Genomic DNA, 19,438 nt, shown 5'->3' with positions numbered 1-19,438 from the left:
CCTGTGGATTTGGCCCCACCAGGGAGGGGTCTGAAGAAAAGGATTAGTTGTTGTGGAGAGACAAGCCCAGACCCCCCCACCCCACTGCAGGAGGGCCTGGCCCGGGAGGGGCCTCAGGAGGAGGAGGCACCCCAGGCTGCCCCAGAGGCGGTCCTGCCACGCCCACCTGCCTGGCACCCTCAAGTTCAGTGAGGTGGAAAGAGGTTGCCCATTGCCAGCCGCCAGGAACTTAAAGGTTCCCTCCCTTGTTGCTGGTTCCTTCTTGGGGTACCCCAGGTTCCCTCAGACCTTGAGCCTTAGCGTGTACTGTCCCCCTGAGGGAAGCACCTCTTTCCCAAGGAGAAACCACCCTACCCCACTTCAAAACCCCGTTCAGCCGGGTGTGGTGGCACATGCCCATCATCCCAGTGACTCGGGAGACTGAGGCAGAAGGATCACAAGTTCAAAGCCAGCCTTGGCAAATTAGTGAGGCCCTAAGCAATTCAGGGAGACCCTGTCTCTAAATAAAATACAAAACAGGGCTGAGGATGTGGCTCAGTGGTTGAGCGACCCTGAGTTCAATCCCTGGTACCCAAACAAAACAAAACAGAACAAAACCCAGTTCAGATTCCAGCTGCCCTCGAAAGCCTGTCCAAACACTTCCCAGCCTGCTTCCCTGACCATCAGACAGAATGACTCGATTCTCTCTCAACATCCCCATGGTACTTTCCACCCTCTCTGGGCAGAGCCTGAGCTAAGGCAGGTGGGAGGGTAACTGTCCTAGTCCATTCAGGCTGCCGTGACAAGATGCTATAGACAGAGTGGCTTCTACGCAACACAAATTAATTTCTCAGAGTTCTAGAGTTTGGGAAGACCAAGGTCACGGTGCTGGCAGATTGGAGTCCCGTGAGGACCCGCTTTCTGGTTCTTAGATGGCGCCTTCTAGCAGAGGCCTCGCCCTGTGGAAGGGGCGGGGCAGCTCTCTGGGGTCCCTTTTAGAAGGGCACAGTCCCATTCATGAGGGCTCCGTTCCCCACCAAGTCCCCCCTTAACACTATCACATTTGGAACTAGGTTTCGACCTGTGAATTTTGGGGGGGGAGGCAAACATTTAGACCACAGCACTGACCATGATCACAGAAGTGTCATTAAGGTCCCAGGAGCGTCATCTCATTAAAGCTGAGTTTGAGGGGGAGGCGGTGTGGCTTCTGTTGCCCACCCGGAAATACAGCCTGGCTTCGAGTGTCACATGACTCATGAGGACCAGCGTGAGAGGGACAGGAGGTAAAAGTGCCCCTTTCACACACCTTTGGATCACAGGACTCATCTGGTTCGCCAGCACCTGTCACCATAGCAATCCACGTGCAGCCAAGCCAAAGGGCCCGGAGAGAGGAGAGACCTGTCTCCCTAGCTGATGTGGCTTTGCAGGGCCTTCTCAGCCAAGGTCAAGGCGAAGAGGGTCCTCAGTACTCGCTCAGCACCTATGGCCAAGTCTAGACTGGCTACCGCTCAGGGCTCGTCAAAGTCATGGACGGCTGTTTCTTTTTTTTCTTTTTTTAATATTTTTTTAGATGTTGATAGATCTTTATTTTTATTCATTTATTTACGTGTGGTGCTGAGAATTGAACCCAGTGCCTCACACATGCTAGGCAAGTGCTCTACCACTGAGCCACAACCCCAGCTCCGGCTGTTTCTTTTATAAAAAATTATTTTATTTATTTACTTGGTACCAGGGATTGCACCCAGGGACGCTTAACCCCTGAGCCACAACCCTAGCCCTTTTTTATTTTTTTAATTTAGAGACAGGGTCTTGCTAAGTTGCTGAGGCTGGCTTTGATCTCACGATCCTCCTGCCTCAGCCTCCCGAGCCGCTGGGATCATAGGTGTGCGCCACCTACCCGACCAGGCCCACGTGTCTTGTGTTCTGATTGGCATTTCCCCATGGCTAAAGCTATTGAGTATTTTTTCATATGTTTGTTTGCCATTTAGATTTCTTTGTTTGAAGTGTCGATTCCTAAAACATTCATGCTGCTTCTCCTCTGTGCCTGTGCTTAGGCTGGTCTCGCTTCCAGAAGGGCCCTGCCTACCCTTCAGTACCCAGCTGCTACTGTTCTTCAGTCCTACCCAGGGCTGGCACCCCTGGAAATCAGGCCCTGTTGGCCTTGGTGCCAGCCCTGCAAAGGCTTCCTGCACCCCCGTGCCCCTCTGTCCTGTGATCATTATCATTAATAGTGAATGTGTCCTGACATCAGTGCGTCCCTGAGCACATCTGACATCGGTCCCCTCCTCTGGCTGAAAGTTCCATGAAGGCGGGACCTGGCCTCTATTCTCTGGCGCTCTCCACAAACAGGCGCTATGGTCCTCAGTAGCCTCAGCTCGCAGGGAGCCTGGGTACACCCTCCTGGCTACTTTAAAGCATCTCTTGATGACTTACAACTGATACAAGGTAGATGCTGTGAATCATGGTTAGATGATGTTGTTTGGTGTCTGGGGATTGACCGCAGGGTTCCTTTACCACTGAGCCACATCCCCAGACCTTTTAATTATTTGAAACAGGGTCTTGCTAAATTGCCTAGGGGCTCCCTGAGTTGCTGAGGCTGGCCTCCAACTTGCCAGCTGAGGCAGGAGGAAGCCGTCTCTGAGTCACTGGGACTACAGGTGTGCACCATCCCCCTCAGCCAGACTCAGTATTTCTTATCCCAAATGCTGGGACCAGAAGAGTCAGGGATTTCGGATAGTGTTGGATTTAGAATATTTGCACATGCACAGTGATATATCTGGAGGAAAGGACTGGAGTCTAGGCACAAAAGCCATTTGTTTCGTGTAAGCCTTGTACACATAGCCTAAGGTGATTTCACACAGTAGTTTAAGGAACTCGGGGCATGAAACCAAGTTTTACGGTGTGGGATTTTCCACTTGTGACATCATTTTGGTGCTCAAACAGGGTCTGATTTTGGAGCATTTTGGATTTTGGGAATTAGAGATCCTCTCTGTGTATATATATATATATATATATATGTGTGTGTGTGTGTGTGTGTGTGTGTGTGCGCGCGCACTCACGCAGGGATGCACATACAGTGATATTTTGTATATATTATATATAATGTTACCCTATATATCTGTATATACGTATATATATGTAAACACACACACACACACACTTATATATTCATGTATACACACGTGTGATATGCTTTTTTCATCTTCTACCGCCCTCTTTCTAGAACTGGGGAACCAACCCAGGAACGCTCTACCCCTGGGCTACACCTCCTGCCCTTTCTATTTTTTTGGGGGGGACGGGGTCTCCCTACACTGGCTTCTGATTCGGGGCGGGGCGCGCTCACCTTTGGAACCACCCGCCGGCTCCTCCAGTCCTCAGGTCCCAGGAGTGGGCGGGGCGGGCATCCTCGTGACTAACCTCATTACACAGATGAGAGAACAGGGCCCAGCAGGCAGAGGAACTTATCATCACCTGTGAAGAGTCGGTGGGAGCGCCAGGATCCACCCAGGCCTGGGGACAGCCGGCAGGGACGCCCTCTTCTCCTGTCCCATCCATTTAACTCGGACCTGCAGAGCCAGTGGTTAATTTTACCTGGCAGTTTGTGGTGCCCGGCATCTCTGCTCTGCACAAGGCTCGCCTTTTTTTTTTCTTTTTTCTTTTTTCTTTTTCTTTTTCTCTTCCCACTCTGGGGAATTATTATTATTATTATTATTTTTTTTTTTTTTTTTTTTTTTTTTTTTTGGGTGCTGGGGATCGAACCCAGGGCCTTGTGCTTATAGGGCAAGCACTCTACCGACTAAGCTATCTCCCCAGCCCCAAATTATTATTATTTAGATGCAGGGTCTTGTTGAGTTGCTTAGAGCCTTGCTAAATTGCTGAGACTGGCTTTGAACTCATGATCCTCCTGCCTCAGCCTCCAGAGCCACTGGGAAGACAGGCATGGTGGTACACGCTTGGAGTGGGAGGCTGAGGCAGGAGGATGGCTGGGGTCCTGGAGTTCACACTAGCCTAGGCAACACAGCAAGACCCCATCTCCAAAACCAAAACCAAACCCAAACAAACAAAAACCCCGCCAGGCTCTGGGGTGTTCGCCTGTAATCCCAGCAACTGAGGAGGCTGAGGCAGGAAGATCTCAAGTTCCAGAGCAGCCTCAGCAATTAAGTGAGGTCCTGCCTGAAAATAAAAATAAAGGGGCTGGGGAGATAGCTCAGTCGATAGAGTGCTTGCCTTGTAAGCACAAGGCCCTGGGTTCGATCCCCAGCACCCCCCCAATAAATAAATAAATAAAAATAAAAAAATAAAAAGGACCAGCGATGTAGCTCAGTGGTAAATTGCTCCTGGGTTATATCACCAATACCCAAACAGTCATGTAGTTCTATTTATGAGTAGGCACCCCCGGTGGGGAAATTCACCCCGCATCCCGCTGCCACTCAAATGGCAGAGGCCTTAGTCTGGGGGCGGAGGGTCCCGTGCACACCCCCAGAATGGATAAGCTCTCCCAGCAGGACCTGGTGAGGAACCAGGTTGGAAGGGAAATTGCCGCTTTATAAAATTAAACATGAACTTCGCCCAGGCGGCAGACAGGGGGTCCTGAACGCACCTTTTTGGGAAGGGGGCTCTGTGGGAGGCCGGGAAGCGCAGAGATGCAGCGACTGCGGCTGCGCAGTCTTCCCAGCTCCACCAGGGCCCCCAGCCTGCAGGGGAGTTGGCTAGCGGCCCTACATCTTCACCACCGACACCAGCAAGTGCCGTGCCCGGGGGCTCCCCCCTCCGCCTCCACCATTGTCCAGCGGATGCCCTCTGAGAGTTTTCCTGCCACCCCCTCCTGCAGGGCCCCGCCCCATGTAGCCCCAAACTGGCCTTTTCCAAGACCCTGGGAAGACAAAGGGAAATGAACAAGGGATACAGGCGCACATATGGAGTCCAGGCTGGCGCGCAGGCAGCCTGTGGTTCTGGAAGCCTTGGTGATGGTAATTTAAGAGTTCAATAATAAGAGAAACGCAAATCAAAACTACACTAAGATTCCATCTCTCCCCAATTAGAATGGCGATTATCAAGAACACAAGCAACAATAGGTGTTGGAGAGGATGTGGGGAAAAAGGTACACTCATACATTGCTGGTGGGGCTGCAAATTAGTGCAGCCACTCTGGAAAGCAGTGTGGAGATTCCTTAGAAAACTTGGAATGGACCCACCATTTGACCCAGCTATCCCACTCCTTGGCCTACACCCAAGGGACTTAAAATCAGCATACTACAGAGATACAGCCACATCAATGTTCATAGCTGCTCAATTCACAATAGCCAGACTGTGGAACCAACCTAGATATCCTTCAATTGATGAATGGATAAAGAAACTGTGGTATATATATACAATGGAATATTACTCAGCCATAAAGAATGATAAAATTATGGCATTTGCAGGCAAGTGGATGAAATTGGAGAATATCATGCTAAGTGAGATAGGCCAATCTCAAAAATCCAAAAGTCGAATGATCTCACTGACAAGCGGATGATGACACATAATGGGGGATGGGGGGGCAAGAATGGAGGAAGGAGGGGCTGTATAGAGGGAAAAGGGGGGTGGGAGGGGTGGGGGGAAGGAAAAAATAACAGAATGAATCAAACTTTATTACCCTATGTGAATGTATGATTACGCAAATGGCATGCTGTTACTCCATGTACAAACAGACACAACATGTATCCCATTTGTTTACAATAAAAATGAATAAAAAAAAAAAAAAAAGAGTTCAAGGTGGACTGGGGTGTGGCTTGGTGGCAGGGTGTGCGGTTGTCCCTGGAGAGGGTCTTCGCGCAGGTCCCAGAGAGCGGGACTTCACTTCAGGGCATCAGGGTCCTTGATATACCTGACAGAAAAGAATTCCTAGACCCTTCGGATATTGAGGCACAGTTTTATTCAGGAAAGCAAGAAGCACACATTCACGGGAGCGTGTGGGCCATCTCCAGAGGGAGAAGTGCCTTGGGACCTTGGGATCTTCTTTTAGGGAAACTTGGTGCTGGGGAGCACGGGGAGGTGCGTAGGGATGTCTGGTGGGCACGGCTGATAGTGGTCTGGCAATTTCCAGGTGCCTTGGGTTGAGTTTTCTCCATTGTCTAATCATTGGGTATCACTGGGAGTGTCCTATATTATAGATTTTGAATTGTCCTTTGCTCAGTCTGTTCTAAGAACACATGTATTCGTGGGCTAACGGTGCACGGGGCAGTTTTCATAAGGGGATGAATTACCATTAACTTGAAGATTTGTAGATTTCCTAGAAATTTGGGAGTGCCGATTCTGGGAGGACTTGGCGATGAAGTTAGGAATTTCAGCACAAGGCTTTCAGAATAAAGTTATAATCTCCTTTTCCTCCCTTTTGCCTCCTTTCTACCTGTTTTTTTATTTTGTTGTTGTTGTTGTTGTTTGTTTGTTTGTTTTGTTTTCACCTATCCTACCTCACAGGTAGTGATTCAATCACTGTATAAAATGAAAAGCAACTCAGGAGGCTGAGGCAGGAGAATCCTGAGTTCGAGGCCAGCCTCAGCAACTTAGTGAGACCCTGTCTAAAAATAAAAATTTAAAAAGGGCTGGTGATGTGGCTCAGTGGTAAAGCATCCCTGGGTTCAATCTTCATACCAAAGCATAAAAAATGAGAAGCTGGTGCAGGTCACTCAGTGGCTAGGGCATTATTTGGTGAATGCCTGTCTTCTCCATCAAACTGAGGCCAGAGATCAGATCTGCTCTGCCCCCCAGCCCACCCCTATCCTGTGCTCTGGGCTTAGCATCTGACACATGGTTGGGCCTGCTGATTATTTCTGGCGGAGGCTATTTTCCTCCCCGCTCTGTGTGCCTGGCCAGGTGGATGTCATCTCGTGTTACAGCCTCAAGCAGACAGGAGACCAGGATGGTGTGGATTCTGGCAGAGGACGTCTCTCCCGCTCGGTCTCATCCTTCTGGTCTGGATGTCCCCAGGTCCAGTGAGTACCAGTGTGAAGAGAGAGGGTTCTAAGTGTCCAAAAGTAGCCAAGTGGGTGACCGTGCCCAGCCGTGGGGAATAGTCTACTTTTTAGGACCTGCCTTGCGGAGCACCTTGGGGCTGACTCATGAGGCCGGATGTGGCTACCTGCCGCCTCACCCAGGGAAGACAGTTAAAGGTTCCCAAAGGCCCACCCTGTCCAGGATCACCAAACAAGACCCAGCTCCATGGCAACCACCACAACCTGTGCTTGGAGGAGGTGCCCAGGGAACACTCTCCCTTAAGGGACCAAGGCTCTTCCCACGCTCTAGCGGAGAGGGACGCGGGGCCTGGACTCTGGCCAGGGAGGGGAAGAACAGGTGACTAGTCCCTCCCCGCTCCACCAGACCCTGATGGAGAGTCCAGGTGCTCCTGTCCAGGGGGCTCACCACCTCCAAAGTCTGGTCAGCGCATCTACACCTGGAATCATAAACTAGGAAGCCCTTTCCTCCGGGAGGGGAAGGCTTGCTCGGTAGGGCTCCTTGACTTACTTGGGTCTACCGTGTGCCAGGACCTTTGTGGGTCGAGGCTGAGAGCAGAGAGCTCTGCAGGGGCACTGGGGGCTAGGAAAGGCCAGGACCTTATCCATTCGCGACTTCCAAGAGAGCCACAGATCCCCTGCTCTGTGTCGCATAGTGATGCCTCAGGGAACAGAACCCAGGTCCCGCCCTCATGGAGGGGACAGCCCAGTGGGAGGGACCACCACTGCACAAACAAATTCAGGCAAGATGGAGCGTCAGCTGCTGGAACAGGCTCCAAGGAAACCAAACCAGGGCAAGGAGGTGGGCCTGGTGGAAGGCAGGGGCCATCTTAAGCAGGGAGTTCTTGGGACCTTGCCAAGGTGGCATATGAACCAGAAAAGGGACACCCATGGAGCAAGCCGAGAAAGCGTTTGACGGTGGCAGCCTCAGCAGCTGCCAAGCCCTGGTTCCCTACTCTGCTGCCGGGTAACAAGTGCCTCCCAAACTCTGACCCTGCCAATGGCATTTGCTCATCTCTCACGGTTCTGTAGGTGGACTGGGCTCAGCTGGGTGGTTCTTCAGCTCCATGTGACATGGGTCCAGGCAGCTCATGCAGCTGTATCCAGCTCTGAGCTTGGCTTCACTGACGTGGCATGTTTGGGATGAGTGGACAGCCCAGGGTTGCAGGATCTCTGCCCCCTCTCTGTTTTTTAACTTTCTTTTCCCTTTCTCTTCATGAGGTTTCTCATCATTGAGTGGTCCAGCCTAAGCCTCTTTCCATAGCAACAAGAACTTAAGAGGGAAAAAATGGAAGTTGGGAGGACTTTTTGGGCCAGGTATCCCTGAGGCAGCACATCATGGCCAGAGCAAGCCACCGTTCAACCCAGGGGCAAGGCCAGGGAGGCCACTCTTGATGGGAGGTGCCATGTGCACAGGGATATGGGGGGATCTGCTGGTGCCCATCCTTGGAATAAACCACCATGGCCCTTGAGGAGGGAGCATCTTGGTGGTGGTGGGTTTGCTGAGTTAGCATAGTTAGGGTTAATCAGGGAGCATAAGAAGGGGTTAGAGGTGAGGTCAGCAAGGCCAAGGGATGGTACAGATGGCATAGGGCCATTCATGTTTTGTCAGGACTATGACTTTGGCCATGAGAAGTGGGTATTGCAGGGTCAGAGCAGAAAAAGGCCATGGCCCATAGGAATTAGCAGGGGTAGGGGATGTAGCCCAGTGGTTAAGCACTTGCCTGGCATGTGCAAGGCCCTGGGTTTCAGCCCCAGTGCTACACACGTGTGCGTGCACACACACAAACACACACACACACACACACACACACACACACAGAGGATCTCTCTCACTGCAGTGGGGGGAATCATTGCAGGGGTTATGCTAGTCTCCTAGGGTTGCTATAACAAATGACCACAAGCTGGGTGGTTGGAAACAGCATAAATGTATGGGTCTGGAGGCCAGAAGCCTGAAATCAAGGTGTCAGTGTGGCCATGCTGTCTCTGAAGGCTCTAGAGGAGAATCACCTCTTACACTGGATGTGGGACCTGCTCTAATCCAGTCTGCGCTGATCTTATCCGAAAGGATCCTATTCCCAAGAAAGGTCACATTCACAGGTTCTGATTTGGGGGGAACACTGTTCAATCCAATTCAGGGGTACCCAGGGGGAAAGCTACTGCAGGGGTCCAAGTGAGACAGGATGCAGGCAGCAAAGACTTTCTAAATTCATTTTTAATCCCAGTTTTTGCAGAAGTCTGAGCTTGGAAAGAGGCCTGCGAGGCCTGAGGTTTCTCTGAAGTGCTGAGGCCCTCTGCACTGAAGCCTAAGTGGCAGGACACCGGCCACTGTGGAGCTGTTGGGGGAAAGAGGGTGGGACACAGACCTACTACCCACCCCAGCAGCATCCGCGCCCCTGGGGGCACCTGGGTGAGGAATCCAGGGAGACACAGGTCCTCAGGCCTGGCTCTGGCCTACCTCCTGGACAGGCCTCTCCCGATCACTCATTCCACCTTCCTAATCCAGCCTGTCCTACATCACTAGGAAGTCCCTTACTGGATGGTTGGGGGCCCTCCTTGCCTTGCCCCAGGCCACCTCTCCTCCCTACTCTCCTCCCTACTCTCTCAACCCCCATAGCTCCGCGCCCAGCCAGGCTGCCTCTCAGCGAACCCACAGTGATTCCGGTTCCTACCTTCCTCCCCTCCAAGCTCAGCCAAGTCTCCAGCTCTGATGCCACAGCCTCCACTGAGTCCCCTGTGTGTCCCATCCCCAGGCTGGGCCAGATGCCTCCCTGGCTCCCAGCACTGCCCGTGCTGCCCCCGCCGTTCCTCCTGTCCCCTACACTGGACTTTCTGGGCTGGGTTTGGTCAGGGCCCTCAGGTCTGCCTGCAGAAGACCCAGAGAGAAAGAGGCATCCAGAGACGTCCCGTGATGTGACTCCCCTCTCAGCCCCCCGCCTCCGCCCCCAGCCCCATTTCTCTGCCCTGGCCCGTGGGCTTGGGCCTGAGTGACAGACAGGGCTCCAGGCACAGGGGCTGGGAAAACACCTGAGCCCAGAGGATCCCTTCGACCCCCACGCTCCGCCCCTCCCCCACCTTGAGCCGCCTCTGCTGGAGGAAAATAGGAGGGGGCTGGAGAAGAAAAGGGAGAGGCCAGGATGATTCATGGGACATTCTTCTCGGTCCCTCAGGGGGAGAAGCCAGGGAGAAAATGGTTGCCAATGGCAACGCATTCTTTCCCTTGGTTTACTCTGGCCTGCGTCACCCACAGGGAGTGGGGTTTCAGGGAGGCTGAAACTAAAGTATGAACCCAAAAGGAGTTTCAAATCTGGGGCAAACACTCATTTTACAGAGGGGAAACCGAGGCCGGGGAGATGACCAGGCTGCCTGGCGACGCTCACACAGCAAATGAAGCCTAAGGACAGAACCCTCTGCTCCTGTCACTGCCTGGGCTCCGTTCCCAGAAGTCAGGGTACTCAGACAGAGGCAAGCAGGGGGATGGAAGGGGACTATGGGGGAGGGCCAGGCATGGCTGCAGGTGCTTTCCAGCTTCTCTAACTACAGGGGAGGTGGTGCAGATAGTTGGGCCAGGGCCTGAGGCAGACAGGCTCTGGCCTGTGCCCGTCCAAGCCCATCCTAAAGGCTTTGGTTGGGGCTGCATGTCACCTCAGGCCCCATCCAGCCTCCAAACCTTTGCACATACAGTTCCCTCTGCCTGGAAGGTGCTGCCCTCTTCTTTGCCTGTTGGCTGTCAGTCAAACATGGACTCCATCACTCTATGACTCCATCACTCTATGGCTCCATCACTCCATGGTCCATGGTCTCCATCACTCTGTGGTCTCCATCACTCCAGGTCTCCATCACTCCAGGTGTCCATCCCTCCATGTTTCCATCCCTCCTTGGTCTCCATCCCTCCAGGTGTCCATCACTCCGGGTGTCCATCACTCCATGTCTCCATCACTCTATCACTCCAGGGCTCCATAACTGACACCACCCTGTGCACCCCACCTCCACTGATGTCCAGGCCTCAGGACGGTATAATATGGGGTGTGGGACACCATCCTTCTTTAGCAGAACCAGACGAGCTTGAGCCGTGGGACCAGAGGCCTGGCTCCTAGGAACTGCAGGGAAGTAGGTGGTGCTGTGTGGAAGTGGTTCCCTGTCTCCTTCTGGAATTTTCCCTCTAAGGGGATGGCTCCCCTAGCTCCACCCTATCCTGTCCATCACAGGAGAAGCTCCTCCCAGTCCTTGCCCCCTTTACCTGCATATTATAAATAAAGGAGAGTTGGGCCACTTGGTTATTGTAGAGGCCAGAGCTGGTATGGCCGGACTGTCACGCCCCCTCTCATAAAGAGTGTTGGCTCTCGTGTGTTTACTGAGTAGATAAGTTTTCTGGGTAAGAGACAGAAAAACTGCCAACACCCTCCTCCGGCAGCCAACCCTTTCCTCCTCCAAGCAGGACATGGCAGAGAGGACCGCGGCAATGGGGTGTATCAGTCTCACAGCCAAAGACCACAGACCGGGTGGCTTAAACCACAGAAATGTATGTCTTCCCAGTACTGCAGGCTGGAAGCCCAAGGTCAAGGTCTGGGCAGGTCTGGTTTCTCCTGCGGACTTTCTCCGGGGCTTGGCTGATAGATGGCCATCCTCCTGCTGCTTTGGCCTTTTCTAAAAGCTGTACAGTCAAGGAATATTTGTTATGCATCTACTAGGGGGCATCTCTGTGAGGGCCCCGGTGGGCAAACCAGGCAGAGTTGTTCTCTGCTCTCCGATGGAGTTGATGGTCAAGTTGGGGAAATACAGAGGCTCGCAGTTTAAGGGCTGGGGCATGGGTCAGTGGGAGAGGGCGCACTGACCACATACTAGGCCCTAGGTGCAATTTCCAGCACCCGCGCCCCCTGCGATAAAGTGCTCAGTTTTAAATGTGTAATTACAAAATAAAAAAAACTTAGAGAGAAAAATGCACAGCTCTCTAGGACAGCCAAGGGGTCAGGAAGGGCTTTCCTGAAGAAGAGGTGCTGGAGTGGAGCTGAGGAATGGACCAGAGGATACAGCATGAAGTGGGAGTGTTTTACAAAGAGAGGGAAATATGTGCAAAGGTCCTGTGGCACTAGAGGCTAAACAAGGGTCTGTATGTCTGATATACAGGGAGCAAGGGATGGGACCTGGGACCCTTGAACCTGAGATGACCAACCTAGACTGTGCATGCAGCAGGAAGTCCCTGAAAGTCACGAGCAAAGTCAGCTTGTAACATGGCCTCCCTGGATTCTGGGAGGGGAATGGGTGTGGGGGTCAGGAGTGGAAGTGGGGATGGCAGCATGAGGGCAGCCGGTTGGCCCGGGGTTGTAGGGACAAGGGAAACAGATGGTGGAGACAGCAGAGGTGGGGTGACAGCAGAGGGAGAGAGGGAGGTGTCCCAGGGGGCCTGTCCCTGCCTGCCTGTCCTGACTCTCGATCTGGGGCCTGATGAGTCATCTGCCAGTCACTCCCATCACCTGCTCTTGTTTTTAACCATTGAGCCATTAACTCTCCCAAAGGGCTTCACAGGGACAGGGCTGCTTCCTCAAATACAGTCCTGGGGACATTTACGCCACTTACTAAAGGGCTCTTGAAAATGCCATGGCCTGCTCTCTGTGTTTTGCCCAAGGCTGTCCCAAGCTGGCCAGGGCTGGGCTCAGGTCCTCTTGTACGTGACTCTGGGGCAGGAGGCCCTGGCCCAGCTCCCTGGGGCCCAGGGTGGCAGGGCCTGTGGGCACTGGTCCGGGATTCTGTGATGCCTTGGTGTGGTGGTGGGAACAGCCAGGGTCCGAACAGTGGGGTCAAGCGGCCTCCCAGGGTGGCCTCCAGCTGTGGTAAGGTTGGCTTCTGGCTTTGCAAAATATCAGCAATTTACTAATGTCCTTGTGGGACCCCCAGCTGTCAGGATGGTGTCCCCAGAGCCCCTTTCTCCGCGGTCTGCCGGGGTGGTGTGACCACATCCCGGAGCATATGGGGTTCAGCTTTGTGCTCATGCCTTTCCCCTCAACAGAACCCCAGCCCGGCCTCCTTCCCCACCTCACTCCTTGATCCTCACAGTCACCTGAGTATTTCTGGGATCCACCCCTTCCTTTCCGGCCCCCTTCACCTACGGGTTCAGGCCTGTGTCTTTCTGTCCTTCAGTCTCTTTTGCCACCCCCGCCCCACACCATCCACGCCACCGCCTGGTGGACAGCTGGCCTCTCCCAGTGGCTCTCTCCTCCCCGTGCTTTTCCTCTCTACTCCACTAACTTCCATTTGCCCTTCAAAACTCAGCTTGGAAGTGACCCCAAGGAAGCCCCCTTGACCCTCAGCTGAGGCCAGTATCCCCCTGGATTCCCTGGGCTGTCCTTCAGTCCTCACCCCATGCTGTTGCCATGTCTGTTTGGCATGGGGTAGTGTCCGTGGTTAAGCCAGAGCGGTTGACAATAGCTCCTTGAAGGGTCTGGGAGGCTGCAGGAAGGGATGGCCATGAGCCCACTGGGGAAGCCATGGGCCGCACCTGGGATCCACAGAGGCTGGCACAGGAGGCCCCAGGTGCACAAGGTCTGGCTATTCTTGCTCCCAGCTGACCCTTAGCCCTGGGAGGCTTCGCTTATCTTTTCACTTGGCAAATGCCAGCAGCTGGTCTTCTTCCCTGTCCTGCCTTCCAGGACCAGTGTGGGTGAGACAGCTGGCTGGGGACAGGGAGGCCTTGAATCCTCTCCCAGGAGGTTCCTCAGCAGCCGGGTTTCCAAAGTAGTCTCCCGAAGGGGCTGGCTCCATGGCCAGATGCCTCCCAGGCCGCCAGGGCAGCGGAGGACACTGCTTCTGTCTAAACCCGGAGGTCTGTGGTTGGTGGGGCGCAGGAAGCATGGGGGACAGACCTCGGAGATGAGGGATTCACCCACTTCCAAGCGAAGATTTTCCATGGGAGGGTGAGCCTGGCGGGAACACGGCTGGGTGGATTCGCAAACCCAGCATGCGCTGCTGCTGCCCGGCCCTGAAATGCTCACGGGGTTCTCTGGCCTCAGAGATAGGACAACCCAAGGGACGTCCTCGGGGAGCCGGGGCCACATGCTTCTGTCCCATTGCCGGCACAGGGGTCACTCCAGTCATGGAGAAGTCAGGCCACATTTATTCACCTCCAAAGGGGGCGGGCAAGGGCCTTTGTGCTGGGAGCCTCGGTCAGGCAGGGCCCGAGAGCGCAGCCCAGGGGACACAGGGCGGTGTGCAGCGCTGGACAGAATGTCACCGAGCCTCAGCATCTCCCTTGAGGAAATCGCTGCGGCCGGGTGGACTTCGGCCTGCAGAGTAGGCGCTCAGGCGACCGCGGAACTATGCCCGCAAGTTCTCTGGCTTGGCCGGTTGAGGCCGGGAACCCACAGGACCACAGATCGCTTAAGCGGGTGTGAACAGAAGTACGCATGCGCGCAGACCCTGTGGCTACCTGGCCACGACGCACCGGCGCCCCCGTGTGGCGATGGCGGGAACCCCTAGCCCTGCGGGCGGAAACTTGGGCGTCTGCAGTGCTACCTTTCTCCTGATGGGCCTTCAGTACCCCAGAGGATCCACTAGGGTGATTGAGGATGTGTGTGAGCTCGAGAGCAAGTGAAGGCTGAAGGGCGTGACACCCCACAAGAGTAACAGGTCACCTCTGGACACGCGGTGGCCTGAGGTTCAGAGCAGGGAGATCCCTGAGATCAGGATCTGCTCCGCCTGGGTCCCCATGTCAACACTGCGTCACATACAGCAGATGCTCAATAAAGGATGTGGGGTGAGTGGATGAGTGCATGAGCCATTGTGGGGGCAAAAGGGTTTGGAGGGGTGGCCGGAATCTGTAGCTGGCTAGTCATAATGTCCATCCTTGCTGTCTGACCTTCTGGCAGGTGACTCCCACCCTCAGAAACAGCCAGTGTCCAGAGACAGCAGAGATACCTCTGAAGGCTGCGTCCCAGCCACAGCTGATATGTGTACAGAGGGTGACCAGGGCTTCATATGCCCTGGGATGAACCCAGCCCATGCCCTACCCAGGGCAGAGCAAGGCCCTCAGCAGGTTGGCCCCTGGCGTCTGCAAGCTGTGGGTCAGGCTGCCAGTCCACCTGCCTCCAGCCTCGCTCACAGTCAGGCTGTGACCACGGCCCCTCCTAAGCACCTACATATGCCTGGGGCAGCTAGAGCTGGGATTTCCCACAGGGGCGCGTGTGCGGGGAGAGGCCTGCAGATACGGGGGTGTGGAATGAGCTCCCTGCATTTGTCCCCTGCCCACCACAGCCCAGGCCCAGCCCCAGGCTACAGGCCGAGGCTGGGGAGGGGGTCCAGGCCAGGCTCGCAACCCACAGGCAGCGTGGCAGCCTCGCTGGGCGGGATGTGGTGGGTCATGTAGCGCTTCCCCATGAAAGAGCCGATTCGCAGCTGCTCGGGCGCCTCCTCGGGCCACCACAGGCTGGAGCTGGACAGGAAAGGAGGAGGAGGCACTATGTCCTTTTGGGCGGGGGACTGCCCGCTTGGGGCCTGCTTCCCCTCCCAGCACGCTCGCCTGCGGCAGCCCCTGCTCTCCCTCTCCCTCCCTTTCTCTTTCTCTCCCTCCCTCTCTCCCTCTCCCTCCCTTCCGGAACCAGCTGAAGACCTGCCTCTCCCAGGTGACCACCCTGACTACCTGCGCTGGCACCAGTTTGCTAAGACACCCAGCAGCTCACGGAGGGAAGATAAGGCCCAGGAGAGAGGGGGCCTGGGCAGAGGACAGTGAAGGACCTGTCCTCAGGGGACCTGCTGGATCCTCTCGGCCTCCCAGGTGAGAGGCACAGGCTGCTGTTCCTGCACCCTCCCCGGAAGCAGCCAAGGACCAAGCACAGTGTAAATGGGAGGCTCCCGGGTGTCTGGACAGGGACAGAGAAGGGCTCTGGCTGGGAGAGGGGCCCGTGGGTGTTGCCACTCACAAACGCATGGTAGAGGCTGCTAGGAAGGCCAGGAGCAGGAGGCCCGTCAGGGCAGAGAGGATGGAGGCAATTACGATCATACAGCCACTCCGCCGCCCAGGCCACGTGTCGATGGAGCTTGGGGCCTTCCCTGCACACACAGGACTCTGTCACCTCCCTCCCTCCCATCCACCCTCACGTCTCTGAACCCAGACAGCCTCCTGAGCCCACCCATCCATCTGTCCATCTCAGGGCTAGGCTGCCCTACCCAGGCCCCACACTGCTGCAGACCTCAGGACTGACCATGTCACTGCCCTGCTCCTTGGAACCCGGCATTCGAGGTCTTCAGATGACAAGACCCTCACCCCAACTGCCTTGGTAGCCCATCGCCCGGACAACTCCCTTCCCGGACACGCTGAGCTTTGCACGTGCTGGGTGGCCCACGCTCACCCCTCTGGGCCCTGCTCAGAGTAGCCCCTAGAACCTTCCATTCCACCCCCACCCAGCCAGCCCTGATGCTGACTCTGGTCTCCTTCATGCCCAACCCCTTCACCCCACGCCCAGGAAAGGAGGCCCAGGACTGGTTCCCATAATAAGAGGACGCTTTCTGCCCAAGACGAGCCAGCAGGGCATCCAAGGGGTGGTCAGAGCTGGTGCCCTGCTGATGGGCAACCCCAGCACACGGCTCAGATGGTGCTGGGCCTACTTCAGCCCCACAGGAACAGGGAGGGAGACTGGAATGACTGCAGAAGATGACCAGGTGGCCCGGAGGCCGGTGAGCTCCCTGGGGTAGACGGAAGCCATAGCACCCCAAGACTACCTTGGTGGAGAGTGATGGGATTGGACCACTCGGTCTCGGCCTTGGGTGAGCCACTGGCGTCCATCAGGAGGAACTTCACGCTAGGGACAGGGAGCAGGGGTGAGACCCAGAGGCCTCCACCGCCCTGGACAGGTGCCGCCTTTGGCCAAGTCCCAGCAACTCTCCTGTGCTGGGTGGGGCCCTTCTCTCACTGGGTGCCAGTGGCAGCCTGGCCCTGCCAGGGGGACCTGCGGAGGCCTCTCTGGCCGTGTGACCTGACCAGCAGCCCCATCCATCTGGGCAGTGACTCTGGGCAGTGACAGGAAGGTTTCACCCCTCTTACAGACGCACCCAGGGGCAAAGGCGGGGGTCCTGGTCAGGGTCTGCTCAGAGTCCAGGATGCAGAGGGTTCCGAGCAGACCGGAGGGGCTGCCTTGCTGTTTTGGCTGTGGCGGGAACCCTAGAGCTCTTGGGACCCACCGAGCAAGGCTGGAAGCCCAGCGGGTGTGCTGTGGGGAAGGTGGGCCCTGGAGAGTGGCCGAGAGGGCAGAGGAAGCAGCGGGGATGGAGACGCTCCACCCCACCCGCAACAGGCCACTCGGCTGGCTGTGCCTCAGCTTCTTCATCTGTAAAAGGGGATGGGAACCATCTCTTCTGCCTGAACTGCCCCCGCCACTCACCTCGACTGAGATCCCGGCTGCCCTGGTGCCCACCTCCCCCTCTGGGGTCTCTGGAAAGGCTTCTTTCTGCCTGATGCCCAACTGGGATGGTACTATTGCCCCCTCCTCCAGGGAGGTAAACCGAGACCAAGGGGAGGGGCCTGTGCAACCACTCCCCTGCAGCTGGGCGGGGCGGGGTGGGAGGGGCCGGTCTCAACCCCGTCTCCCCGAAGCTCCTCCTCCCCAAGCGCAGCCCAATCCCAGGGCAGGGGACGTGCAGGCAGGGCGAACGGGACCACCCACCTGTAGGGGCCAGGGCCAGGGAGCGGGACGTTGCAGTAGGGCTGCTGTCGGCAGCCGAAGTCATTGCCCACCCGCAGCAGGGGGACACCTCCACGGACACCCACTGAATCCTCACAGGGCAGCTGGTCCAGGGACAGGGGCAACGTCATGTAGTGGCCATGGGTTAGCAGTCGTGAGGAGTCGGGGATCTCCGCTAGGGTCTGCGGGTTCTGGAAATCCCTGGAGGCTGAAGGATAGCAGGTGACAGAGGCAAGAAGGGAGAGACGGCTTTCCCTGCTGACAGGAGCCTGCCTCCACCTGCCCTCAGCCACCCGGCCACAGCCTCCGGCCCTGAGCCCCTCCAGGCAGCCCCTCCCTATGAGGTTCACGCGAAGCAGACTCTGCCATCCTGAGAGCCCCTGGGGTAGAGCCCACCTCACCTCCCCCTCCACCCCTCCCGAGGGTACTGGGGAGGGCTTCCCAGGACCCCGCAGCTCTCCTGGGCCCTCGCCCCTCTCCCCAGGCCCGGGGCCTGCACCACACACCGTGGCTGAAGGCCACCACCAGCCAGATGGTGTCCACGGTGCTGGCATGCCCATCAAAAACACAGCGCGGCTGCTCCAGGGAGAACGTGGTGGCTGTGACCTTCCCTTCCAGGTCCCAGGCTGCTACCTGCGGCTTGTAGGGGATCAGTTCTGTAGCCATGGGGACAAGAGTGAGCAGTGGAGATTGGCACGAGGCCCCTGGAGTCCCACGGGCCCGGAGACTCCCTCTCCCAATCCAAGGTGCTGGACTCCAGGGTCCGTCTCCCCAGCAGGTGCCCCAGCGCCCTGGGTCTGGCCAGGTGCATCCGCCCCAGGACCCCGACTCACCCAGGCTCAGGCTGGATTGGAGCCAGCTCAGCACCAGGAGGAGCAGCAGCCAAGGGCGAGGCTGCCTCTGGAGGAGCCCCATGACAGCCAGCACAGCACCCGGAGCACCCGGGAGCGAGCGCAGGGGCCGGTCTGGCTGCCTCCCGCTGCACCCCACCCCCAGCACCTTGGGCCCCGGAGGAGCTGGTTAGTCAGGCTTCCAGCGAAGGCAGGAAAGACCTGTAAATGTAAATGTTTCCCCCAGCCTCCCTCCAGAAGTCCAGCCCATCAGAGGGAGGGAGCTGGCTGGGCTCAGGGCCTCAGATGACCCCTAGCCGCCCCAGAGCCCATGTCGGAATGGGGGTCCCACCCAGCCTCCCAGCGCTGGGGAGGAAGGCCCAGCCTCTGGAAACCTGGACTCAGGGCAACATGCCTGAGATTCCTGCACCCTGGGTGCCAGGAGCTTCCTTTCCTCTGACCTCCAGCCCCACCCAGGGAGGCAGTGGGGGGCACAGGGCAGGGCAGCTCCAACCTACCCGTTCCAGCCCCCAGGCAGCCTCCCTGGCCCCGCTGCCTTCTCTGGGCCCTGCCTGCCATGAGGCCCCCTTTTCTTGTTCAAAGGAGGAACTTGGACTCAGAAGGGACTCAGAGCTCGACTGTGGGCGAGCTCTGCAGTGGTTTGGTTCACTCCCTTCGTTCTCACTCCCTGCAGGTACTTATTTCACTTTTTCTTTTTTCATTTTGCTACTGGCGAATGAACCCAGGGATGCTTTACCACTGAGCTACCTTCCCAGCACCCCCACACTTTTTTAAGATAGGGTCTTTCTAAGTTGCTGAGACTGGCCAGGGACTTTCAATTCTCCCATCTCAGCCTCCCAAATCACTGGGATAAGAGGTGAGCATCACCAGGCCTGGCTTATGAATGTATTTTTTAAGATATAACTCATATACTGTAAAATTCACAGCTCAGTGGTTTTGTTCTTGGT

General features: G+C 56.2%; 1 protein-coding gene across 2 annotated transcripts; it reads right to left on the bottom strand.

Moving 5' to 3' along the window:
• Positions 1-11,968: 11,968 nt before the first annotated feature.
• Upk3b (uroplakin 3B) lies at positions 11,969-18,792 on the bottom strand. 2 transcript variants are annotated; one of them, XM_047533650.1, is made up of 6 exons: positions 18,474-18,790; positions 18,147-18,296; positions 17,623-17,848; positions 16,682-16,761; positions 15,883-16,012; positions 15,085-15,395 (listed from the first exon to the last, which is right to left on the bottom strand). In XM_047533650.1, the coding sequence occupies exons 1-6, from the start codon at positions 18,553-18,555 to the stop codon at positions 15,236-15,238; spliced, it is 828 nt and encodes a 275-aa protein (XP_047389606.1). In that variant the 5' UTR covers positions 18,556-18,790; the 3' UTR covers positions 15,085-15,235. The 2 variants fall into 2 exon arrangements, with proteins under 2 accessions (XP_047389605.1, XP_047389606.1); XM_047533649.1 differs by lacking the exon at positions 16,682-16,761 and having other exon boundaries at positions 11,969-15,395; positions 18,474-18,792.
• Positions 18,793-19,438: the final 646 nt, after the last annotated feature.

This window comes from Sciurus carolinensis, chromosome 18 (genome assembly GCF_902686445.1).
Source record: "Sciurus carolinensis chromosome 18, mSciCar1.2, whole genome shotgun sequence".
Lineage (NCBI taxonomy): Eukaryota > Metazoa > Chordata > Mammalia > Rodentia > Sciuridae > Sciurus > Sciurus carolinensis.
This window is presented reverse-complemented; position numbering and strand designations above follow the sequence as displayed.